This window comes from Meles meles, chromosome 5, assembly GCF_922984935.1.
Source record: "Meles meles chromosome 5, mMelMel3.1 paternal haplotype, whole genome shotgun sequence".
Classification (NCBI taxonomy): Eukaryota; Metazoa; Chordata; class Mammalia; order Carnivora; family Mustelidae; genus Meles; species Meles meles.
Window position 1 is genome coordinate 95507991 of NC_060070.1, and position 11319 is coordinate 95519309.

An 11319-nucleotide genomic window follows, 5' to 3' on the forward strand; every position below is an offset into this window, starting at 1 on the left:
CAAGAAACAAAATTCCAGAGGCGCGTGGGTGGCTCGGTCGGTTAAGCATCTGCCTACAGCTCAGGTCATGATCCTGGGGTCCAGGGATGGAGCCCTGCATTGGGGTCCCTGCTCAGCAGGGAGTATGTTTCTCCCTCTCCTTCTGCCCCTCCCCCCACTTGCGCCCTCTCTGGCTCCTCCACTCGCTCTCTCTCAAACAAATAAATAAAATCTAAAAAAGAAAGAAAGAAAAAGAAAAGAAAAAGAAAAAGGAAAAAAAATTCCAGTAAATTAAGGTTATTTGTCTCCTCCCACAACTTGGCAGAAAACAAAGCAATGTGTATCAAGCCCCTGGGCCCTAGATGTGAATCCTCTCTCTGGAAGCTGCCGATTGCTTAAATGACTCCTCTTATACCTCAAACCCTCATCTACAAAATGGGGCGAATACCATTACATCATGGACTTGAAAGATTTACAGAGATCCTTTGTAGAAGGTATTCAACACAATGTCGGTGGTAAGGACTCAATAAATAACAGCTCAGTAATTCAATATAAATGATTAGTATTAACAGCCATTAATACTCCTCCCCTCTGGGCTTCTGTTCCAAAGCCCTCTTGAATCCACAGTGGCTCTGGTGTGATCCCAGGACTCATAGACTTACTCCTCCCCTTCCTCCTAAAGCCATTAAATTCGTGTTCCTTCTCCCAAAACGGTTCTGCTTACAGCTCCAAGCCGTGGATCCGCCAAGCCCTTCCGCTGGCAGAAGAACAACGGGAAAATTCTGTAAAGATCAGAGAATGAGCCTTGCTAGGACTTCACTTACCAAGCCCCCGCTCCTTTTCTGTGGACTTGGTTTTTTTCTTTAGTTTTGAACAAAGCCTTCAACACAAATTTCAAATCTTCTAAAGAGATGGGGCTCCATTTAGCTCAGTGGCCTGACTCCTCCCCTCCACCAGGCCCAGCTTCCCCCTGCCTGAGGTCCCTCTGAGCAAACCTTCCCTCCCCTGCAAGGGTCAGTCTCCACTTTCCATGTGCTGTCATCTGTTGGGGAGGGGAGGAATCCAGACAGCCAGAACCCAGGAAGATTGGACCATTCCTGGCGGCCTTTCCCCCTCTGAAGAATGAGGTCAACAGCCTCGTATCAGTGAAACCACAGCTTTGAATCAACAGCCTGAATTATTGTGCGCTCCACCTCCCTGCAGGGCCAAGGTGAGCACAGGCTCCCTGACATCTGCCAGGTGCCTCCCTGCTTCTAACCTCTGCCCGGCTCCTCGCCCCTGGACTCGGCCTGGACGTGGGAACTGGTGGGAAAGCCAGATGGCAGCATACAAGCCAATTTAGGATTCTTTGTTTATTTTTTGGTATTTGACAAATACAAACACTGGGGTAAGGCCCATATTTATTCATGATTTGCACCCCCCTTCCTAACAAAAAAAAAAAAAAAAATCAAGCTCAATAGCCACTATCCCAGCAGCACCAAAACCCAGTGTCCTCACGCCAAACGGGGATTCAATTTTGGGGAACAAGTTGACCTCCTATTAAGGCTTCAGATTTCATTCCATCAAACACACAAATCTGCGCCTGATGGTCCAGACTGAATCAGCTTCAAATGGTCATCGGGCACATGCCCAAAGGCGATGACATACTCAGGGCTCCTTCTGTCACAGAAGAGCAAGCATCTGAGTTTTCCAGGAAGTTGCTGGTGACCCGGCCTCCTCAGAATTTGCCAGGCCTGTTTGGGGGAAGAAGGCCAACAGCGGTGAGGGCTTACTGGAAAAACAGACACCGCCACTTACGCAGTAAAAAGTCACTCAATTCATGTGGGCTCCTGAATAGCCTGGCGACGCTTCTGACCATTTCCCAGCATCAATCAGTCAATCAGTCAAGTTTCTTTAAGTCAGTTATGCTTTATAAAGGGCCAGCAGAGTACAAAACCAATTTGCAGCTTGTCTATGGAGTCACCAAAGAAGCTTCACCCTTCATCTTCGCAGATGGGAGTCAAAGGTGCAGTTCAAGTGTGATGTCTCCATATTCTGATGTACGATGCACTAAGTACACAGACCACCAGTTAGTTTGGCCATGCCTCCTTGCCTCTATCCAGTCAGGCACACCTGGAGCAGGCGCCTTCTGCGCCCAGTCCTGAAAACAGGGCATTAACCCTTTGGACCACCTCAAGCTTGGTTGCCTTTGTGCAAATGTGGTCACACTAAAATATGTCCTTTAGCTGGTTGGTGGGTCTACGTCTATTCAGTCTCGGGGTTTTTCTTCAATGTAAAGTAGTATAGTATACATTCCATCACAAGGAATTTTTTTTTTCATGGTGATTTGGTTTGATTGTGTATTTGACTTATACTGGAGGTCTGTGGGTTTGGGGCTAGCTCTGGGCTAGTTTAGTTAATTTGAAAGCTTGATCCTGCACGTTTTGGCAACAGGGATGGCAGCTTCATGGCATAAGTCAGAAACCCTGCATTCCAGTAAATGTCAGCCCTCCCTATTCTGAGTATGAGTGGCTTTCCCTACCAATGCTAATACAGGTTATTCTAAGATTCGGGAAGGTTTTTCTTCTGCCAGCTTTCAAATTAACTACACTGCCCAGAGCTACTGTAAGTAGTTTAAAGATTTTAACATCAACCACATATTGTGTATTACTTTGGGTACATTCATCCACTGATTCCATATCAGCTCATGAAACCCATCCGTCCCCCATGATAGCCAGGTACGTTTTACATACCATAAAAACGGTGCCTGTGGGGCAAGATCCAAATCCCAATTCATCCCTGGGTTCCCACTGCCTAGTACAGTGCCCCTGTCAGAGTGGGTGCTCAGTATAGGTTTGCGAACATGGGACTTTATCCATATGATTCCCTTCTCTTCTGACTGCCTCACTGCCAAAACTCTGCGGATCCAGGCAAAGCAAGCCCCCTAAGGGCAAGAGGCATCTGAGAGTGTCCTGTCATTCTAGACAGCCTTTCTAGGGGCATTTCTGACACAAACTTAGAGGCTTCCCTTATCTCCCCTCCAGACTTTTGGCCTGGAACACGTAAGTTTTTATCTTTCCATTTGTGGTTTACTTCCCAGTATCATGCAGACACCCCAACTCATCGGAAACAGAAGTACGAGGAGCAAGAACACTTTCTTCCACAAGCACTCATGTAATTCTCATTAATATTCTGCAACAAACCAAACCACCAGTCTCAACTTTGCTCCAGTGAGCCTTCTCTGCCCCTACATTTCATCGTCTAGCAATTTGGAGTTGTGAAACGGCAATGTGGCACAGGAGGGAGCAAGGGCATGAGCTGAAGAAGAGTCAGGTGCTCTCGGCTCCCGGCCCGAGCGTCATCACTGGCAAGCTGTGTGGCCAAGAACAAACCAATGAAGTTTGCCCAGCCTGCATCTTCTCATCTGTGAAATGGAGATAACACTTTCCTGCTTCACAGAGATGTTGGGAGTAAATGAGATACTGTATATAAAGCATAGTTATATGATGACACATAGTAATATGTATATATATATATATGTGGCATTATATGTTAGGTAACATGTGTTTTTTTAAAGCTTATTAAAGCCATATGAAAGTTCTCTTTCATACAGTTAGCTGGTGGTCACGAGAAAAAGTGTCAAAAATGATGACAATAACAAATATTGTCACAAAAAAGGAGATACTTGAAAAACGATGGTAACTGGAAGCCATAATAAACAGGACATTTTATTGAGGTTTTTTTTTTTTTTTTTTAAATCTAACTGCAATAGATGGGTAGGGCACTAACTTCCCTGCTATCCCGCGGTGTTCTGAGTACTTGCCATATTTAGCTGGGTTCCAGTGTCTGGTGTCTGTCATTTTCACATGGCTAAGAATCCCAGTGGGATAAATAATCCTTATACCAATATCGTGACAGCATCATTTTATACATGAACAATGTCTATCCTGAGGACTGGAGCTTGTAGACTGGGGATGGAAAAAAGAAAAGACATTGCCTCCCCATCCTGGTTACATCAAGGTTACTGCAAAATCCCTGGTGATCCCTGGTACACCCTCTCCATCACCCTTCAGGACAACAGGGTCAACCCCAAACCATTCCATGGACTGAATTAGAGCCTTTCTATTAGTTAGCAGAAGGAAGACTCTTATTTTAGTTAACAACACGAGATTGCCTCTAAGCTCCATTACAAATTTCATTTTTTAAAGAAGACAGCCAAACTTAAATTCTCAGGTCTTCAGTTGCAAATCCAGTGCACGATTTTTAGATAAAACTGAGTTTAATGATTTAAGAAAAGGAACTGAGTTCTTTCTCAGTTGGTTAAAGCAACCTACACTTTGCTACATGGAGACTTTACTTTGGAACATCTATCTATTTCATGCTCAATTGTAAAATGAATGAAGTGTCACACTGACTTAGGATTTAATCTAGGAGTGCACTCTGCAGGGCATGTAATAATCAGATATTTAGAGGAACTGGATAGGCATGGGTGGAGGGGCGGGGTGCAGGCAGAGTAGTAGATGGAAGGAGAAAACTCAAGGATTGATTTAACTCCACTGATGTTAGGGTCATTCACTGAAATGGGTTTCTCTACACACCAACATTGTCAATCCAGATGCATTATTGGAAGAGACTCCCCACTTACTGTTTAGCAGCCCCCCACACTTGTTTCAAAGACACAGATCTTGACTTTGCCATTACTATAAATGGGCAGGAAAGTCTCTGAAAGGCGACTGGGACTTGCCTCATTATAAATGCTAACAGCACCAAACTTTTCTTTAGTCTCTCTTTCCCCCTTAAAACCCACACTCACACAGGGAACCAGAGCGTCTGTAGGATGAATTCCCAGGCCATAGCAACTGCAATGCCCTGGGATCTAAGAGATCTTGGCTGACCAGGCATTTAGCCCTTTTTGGGAAGGAGACAGCAAGCCTGCCTTTCCCTTACACAGCCCTGCCGTGAAAATGGGCTCTTGTCTTTTGTTTTTGTGTGAATTTCAGCTAAGAATCTGTTCTCCCTGCAGAGACAAAAAGATAGGCATGGGAAGCTTATGGTGGCTCAAGGGTTTGATCTCTTATCAATTTTCTTCCACTTAACCTGGCCCCTCCCCTCTTTTAGAAAGGGGAAGGGATCTGGGGGAAGTTGGGGATAAGTTCTGGGTCAAGGGTGGTTTCAGGCTTTGACCAGGTAGGTAAGTGAGGGAGGATGAGGCAGAGGGCACCCCTTGTAACTAAATGCACCTTGGGTGCTTAAGAAGGAACCTGCTCCACTTTGCAGGGTCACCTGCTTGGCCACAGGTAAAGAAGGCATAGGACAGACTGGAGAAATTCATCTTCCTTTATGTAGAGCCCTCTCCCCCTCCCCCCACTCGGGCCCGCGTGCTGGCTGGCTGGCAGCCGGCGCTTTGGAGGCGCCTGAGAGTGGGTTTAAGGGTTCTTTTCTTGGCGTGCAGAAACTGGGACCCACCCGAGCCAAGGAGGAGAGGTGGGGGAGGGGCTGTGCGCCCTGCTCGGGAATGCTCCTCGCGGGCGCTCCCGGGTCCCCGGCGGCCGGCGCGCACCGGTACCACTCTCCCACTGCGGTAGCATCCCGACATGACACTGCAGCTGCAACAAAGCGGCGGCCGCCGCCAGCCCTCGCAGCCCCGCACCGCAGCTCCCGCCCTGCACCACGCGGAGTGGGCAGCGGCCGGTGGCTGTGGGGGTTTGTGGAGGGGGTGGGGGCACTAGGGGTCCGAGTAGAGGGAAAAGCCCTGAAATGCGCAGGAAGCCGGCCGGCCACCTCTAGCACCTCCTCCAGCGCAGCCAGACTGCAAGGAAAACAGTTCGCCTTCGTTCCAGAGTCCCGGCTGAGTCCGGTGGTTCCCCCAAACGACCCGGATACCTTCCCGGCTTGCAAGCCCACCCCCCTCCCCAACCCCCTCCCCACCCCAGCCAGGTCGACCCCGCGCCTCCCGCAGCCCGGGCCCTGGGACCCGCCCCGCTCCCAGAGAGCGGCGCCTTCGGCTCCGGCGCGGCCGCCGTCCCCGGTTCCCCAGCGCGCTCACCAGGAAAAGCGAGCCCGCGATCATCGTAGCTCCCGCGACGCGGCTGCAGGAGGCGAGGGCGGTGCTGCTGCTCGCGGAGGTCCCCATGGCTGAGCCCGGGGCTCGCAGGGGCGCCCGGGGCGCGTGGCCCCCCGGCAGCTGGAGTCGGCGGCTGCTTCTGCCCAGCGCCGCATCCACCGCCGCCTCCCGGGCGGGGAGCCCATCTACCTCCAACACCCCATGTGCACTGCGGCAGCCGGGCGGCCGGGCAGAGGAGGGAGGCGGCGAGGGAGGCTCCGGGGGCGCTCAGCACCTGCCCAGCGGTGCGGCCGCCCGGGCGGGGAGAGGCAGCGGCCGCTGCAGCCCGCGCCTCCCCGTGCTCTCCTCCGACAGCGGCTGCGGAGAACCAGGGAGGAGGGCTGGGCGCGGGAGAGCAAAGGAACAACTTCCCATAGCGAAGCCTCCAGCCACTGCCAACCACCCTCCACCGCTGCCCAGACCGGCCGGCGAGGGACTGAGTCGGGTGGCCGCCGGGCGCGGGGACACACGTGGTGGCGCCGAAGGGGCGGGGGATCGGCCCTTTGTGATGTCACCCGGGAGGAGGCCGGGCTCTTTGTGCAATCCAACTGGGAAGGCGTTCCAGGTAGAGCGAGGAGGGAGAGGGTGCCCCTTGGCGTTGGCTGAAGAAATTGCAGCTGCTTTTTGACCCAGGGAAGCTGCTGCGGAGGTACGCACGCCCCTAACCCAAATTTACTTATTTTTTCTAACATGATTCTTAGTAAATTATTTCTGCGACAGGCACTGTTTTGCTGTTTTTGACGACAGTGATTAAAAACAGCCAACGACCATGGAACACCTAGATCAGAGGCGTGCCAAAATAATACCAGTGACTTAGTTCTCAAACCTGGCTGTCCTTTTGAATAACCTAGAGAGTTGAAAACATATGTATGTATGAATAGACCCACCCCAGAGATTCTGATTCTATCGAAAATGGGGTGTGGTCTGAGCATCGGGATTTTTAAAAGTTGTCGGGGTGATCTTTAATATAGAGCGAAGTTTGAAAACTTCTAGGCTAATAAATGCAGTTAAGGAAATCCAGACTGAGAGTTCCAAACTCAGAGGCCCTGGAATTGGGTCCGTGGTGGTCTTCAAGGAGGCCTTGGAAATCCTTGAAATGTGTGGGCAGGTGCATCTTTCTAATTAAGGATCCGGTGTTTTGAATCTGATTATCACAAAGATTAAAAAAAAAAAAATCTTCTCCCCAAACAGTGTTAAAAATTTTTGAGTTGAGTTTCCAATGCCTTTGTGGGTTGTGGGTGGGTGGAAAGTACGTTAGCATCCTGCTTTGGAAGTAAGAACAACCAGAACATTATCCTGGCTGGTTGACATCTCCTACATTTCTGAATGCAAGCTAGGACCTGACATCCCTTTCTTTGTTTTACCTGCAGGGAGTCAGTCCCCTGACTGTGACCACCATGTCTGGGACAGTGGTGTCTATCATCTAGCTTCTGACAGTTCAGAGTATGCTATATTGAAATTACCACTTTCACCATGTCGGTTCCCCAGTCCTTCATGAGAGTTGGTGGTGCTGGGCTTATTCCAGCTTTCTCGATCCTATTTCAAGATAAACACACTTTCTCAGCTACCTGTTTCAAGATTCACTACCCAGTACTCCTGAAGATAACCTTCTATTAAATACAAGTGTGAACTATTCATTTTCTGATGAATATATTTGCTTTGGTCTTTGTTCTGTGCATGCTTTGAGGATAATAAAAATACGAAAATGTATTCCAATTTCTTATTTCAAACATCTATTAGTAAAGAAAATGATTATCCATAAATATTGGAAGTGGGTGGTAGCCATAATACATCAAAAATTCTCCCCCTTGCTCCTCTTCTATATCCCTTCCACCTCTTACCTATACACGAGCCTCATGATGGGAATCTCTGCCTCTGGTTTTGCCAGGACCTCTCAGTTCTGCAGTAAACTCTTCTTCACACCCTAAGGAAAATGAGCTTTTAACAACCCATCTGATCATGTCATTCCCTTGCTGAAAGCTCAACAAAGAACCCTCATTATACCCAATTTGAAGTTCAAAGTCCTAATAAAACTATTCATATTCTGAACTCTGGTTATGACTCAGCCCTCGCCGCTGCCACAAGGTTGAGTAAACATCACAAATAAGACACACAGAGCCTTTGCTTCCTATATCCAGCTCAGTTTTCTCTCCCCATTGCTGCCAAGCCTTACAGACCCCAAGGTTGGCATACCAATCCCCTTAGATCACTGTATTTCTTGACTATGTCGTCCCTGTGATTCTTCCAGACCTTTGTTAGGTGTTGTTTTCTTTTCATTTCCCCTCCTCTGCTTTGGAATCCCAATGAATCCACCCTTTACGACCAAGCGCAAGCGGTACTTCATCTAGGAGCTTCCGTGATACCCTCTTTTCACCTTCTCTACCCTCACTCGGAAAGTCTTAGTTGTTTGTACCTCTCATTTTTTTCCCAGATGGCTCTGTTACAGCATGTATGACATTATACTATAGTTCGCTTACCTCTCCATGTCCCTACCCAAATCTTGAGCTCTTTGTGGCCAAAGTCTTTATCTTAATCATCTTCAAATCTCCATAGCCATAGTCAAGATTCAAGATATTTACCTAACTCAGTAAATATTGATTCAGTGAAACAAACTTAGAAAAGTTGACAAGCAGCAGAATAGTTAACACACCTGATTGTACATTTTCCTTTTCTAAGCCTTAATTTAAACATCCTGAGTTGTTTGCTGCAACAGTAAGTATAATCTTGTACATTATCAAAATACCATGTCCCATAGTTAGGTTAAATATTTTGTCCGCAGCTCTGTTTCCTTCAAAAATTCATTTACGAGCTTGCCATTCTTTGGCCTAAGAAGGCATTTCAGCCATTCAGCAACAGATTACAAGATTAAGTGCATGAGCATGAGTTTGATCAGGTCTCCATGGTGACATTCTACAATGAAGGCACTCTTGGATAAGATCAAATGGGAATAGACTTGCAAAGTCTATTTGATATAGACACTGTTTCAGAAGCTTCCTTCTCTCTTGGATGATAAGAGAGGGATGATTTGAAAAATAAAATAGACAACCTTTTGAAGGTATGACAACTTAGTCTTACTCCCAAGAACAGTGAAGTGATTAAGTTAGTTCATGTCCCTGAAGGAGAGAACGTCGGCACTGGGAAAAATGGGACTCACCTTGAATTGCCCATTGTCCATGCACCTTAGGAGTCCATGCCTATAATATCTTCATTTTGCCATAAGCTTTTTTTTTAAATAATTTTTCAGTTCATGTGAAAGTTGCTAAGAAAGTTTGATAGTTTTATATCTAATTTTTGTATTTTATAGTTATTACATAATTTAGATATATGTTATATATATTTGTTAAATATATTTATATTTTTATATTTAAAATTTACTAGTTTAATCGAAAGACAATGGGGTTTGGGGCACCTGGGTGACTCAGTGGGTTAAGCCTCTGCCTTCAGCTCAGGTCATGATCTCAGGGTCCTGGGATCAAGTCCCGCATCGGGCTTTCTACTTGGCAGGGAGCCTGCTTCCTCCTCTCTCTCTCTCTGCCTGCCTCTCTGCTTACTTGTGATCTCTCTCTGTCAAATAAATAAATAAAATCTTAAAAAAAAAAAAGACAATGGGTTTAAGGAATCACCAGATATATGCTCAAATCTGTTATACCACTTATTAATTGGGTGGGTATGAGAAAGTACTTCAATCTTTTTGAGCTTTTCCAGTAATAAGATATAAAAACTCTCTCACAGTGGTGATATGAGGAATAAATGGAATAAAATATGTAAAATTCCTAGCACAGCGCTTTTCCTTTAGTATGTACTCAATAAATCAACTCCCCTTCTCCAGTCCCCTTTTGAGAGGATAATCTTTCACAAACTATTCTAATTACACAAAGGTGGGGAAGTGTAATATTTCTTCATAGACACATTAGAATTGGGGGTTAGAACAGATTTTTTAAAAATTGCTTATTCTGATATAATGCAATATAGTGTCAAGAAAGGAACAACAGGCAATCTGACTCCTGGTCTTGGTTCTGACCTTAGCCAGCTGTGCAAATTTGGACAAGGCACTGCACTGTTCCATGTCTGTTTGGGTTTGTTTAAGCTTCCTGATGTGCAAAATGATAAAGATGGACTAAGTGATCATTTGTGGTTCTCTCGACTCCCAAAGTCCTAGGATTCTTTTTTAAGATTTTTATTTATTTATTTATTTATTTAAGATTTTATTGTTTATTTGACAGACGGAGCAAGTAGGCAGAGAAGCAGGCAGAGAGAGAGGAGAAAGCAGACTCCCTACTGAGCAGAGAGCCTGATGCGGGGCTCGACCCCGGGACTCTGAAATCATGACCTGAGCAGAAGGCAGAGGCTTTAACCCACTGAGCCACCCAGGTGCCCCAAAGTCCTGGGATTTTAATTGGCTCCAACAACATACTTTCTCCTTGCCCAGAGGGGTTCAAGTTGTTTAAAGTCTGAGGACATCGAAGATTGAAGAAGAAAGTATTTGGGGAGGAGGACGTCCGATCCGATGTGGGGAGGTGTGGAGGTATCACATTGGAGCATCATTCATTTCTGTTCAGGAGTTGCTCGTCCATTTTGGGATTTATCAAGTCACCAGCTTCTCACCTTTCCTCACTTGCTCTCTCTCTGCCTGACCTTTCACCCACTCAGTGACCAAGTAGTTAAGATGAGCAGGCTCTGTGGCAGCGATCAGGCTTCTTTCTCTTCTTCTCTTTCCCTCCAATCCTCTCCCTCCACCTCGGCCCCATCACCCTCCTCTGACGTCTTGCTGATGACGGTTCTGCAGTGTGAGCTTTCTCTGCTCCCTTCTCCATGAGCCTGAATTGTCCTCTGACTTCACCTCTTTTTCTTTCCTTACTTCCTTTTCAGCGCTTGAAGCACCTGTCCTTGCCAAGGCTGATGCCCCCTTTCATGGTCTTGAGTTCCCCTCTTTGGCTTCTAAAAGCAACACTCTTTCTCCCCCTGCATCTCAAAAATCTCTCTTTTCTGGTTTTCCCCATCCCTATAATATCCAAGGACCTTCATCCTTAAGTACGTAAATTAAGTAAATGTATAAACAAATAAAGAAACCCTTTCATTTCTCAATTTCTTTCCTAAATAAACCAATGCCTCTTTGTGCAATCCCTGGTTTTGTTACGGCACCACATTTTTCTCATCCACAGGCCTAGATTCCCAAACCATCCCTGACTCCTCCTCCTCTTTGCCTTCTCTTTCCCACCTTCCAACCTTCCCATCTGCTTTGCTGCTAAGACCTGTAC

The 11319-nt window shown here is 46.7% G+C and overlaps 1 protein-coding gene across 1 annotated transcript in view; it reads right to left on the bottom strand.

Annotated features, from left to right (window-relative positions):
* Nucleotides 1–6136, bottom strand: part of TNFRSF21 (TNF receptor superfamily member 21) — a 65771-nt gene extending 59635 nt beyond the window's left edge. Inside the window, exon 1 of the mRNA XM_046005943.1 lies at nucleotides 6005–6136. Coding sequence (XP_045861899.1) covers nucleotides 6005–6091 — 87 coding nt within the window. The 5' untranslated portion in view covers nucleotides 6092–6136. The remainder of the gene's footprint in view (nucleotides 1–6004) is intronic.
* Nucleotides 6137–11319: the final 5183 nt, after the last annotated feature.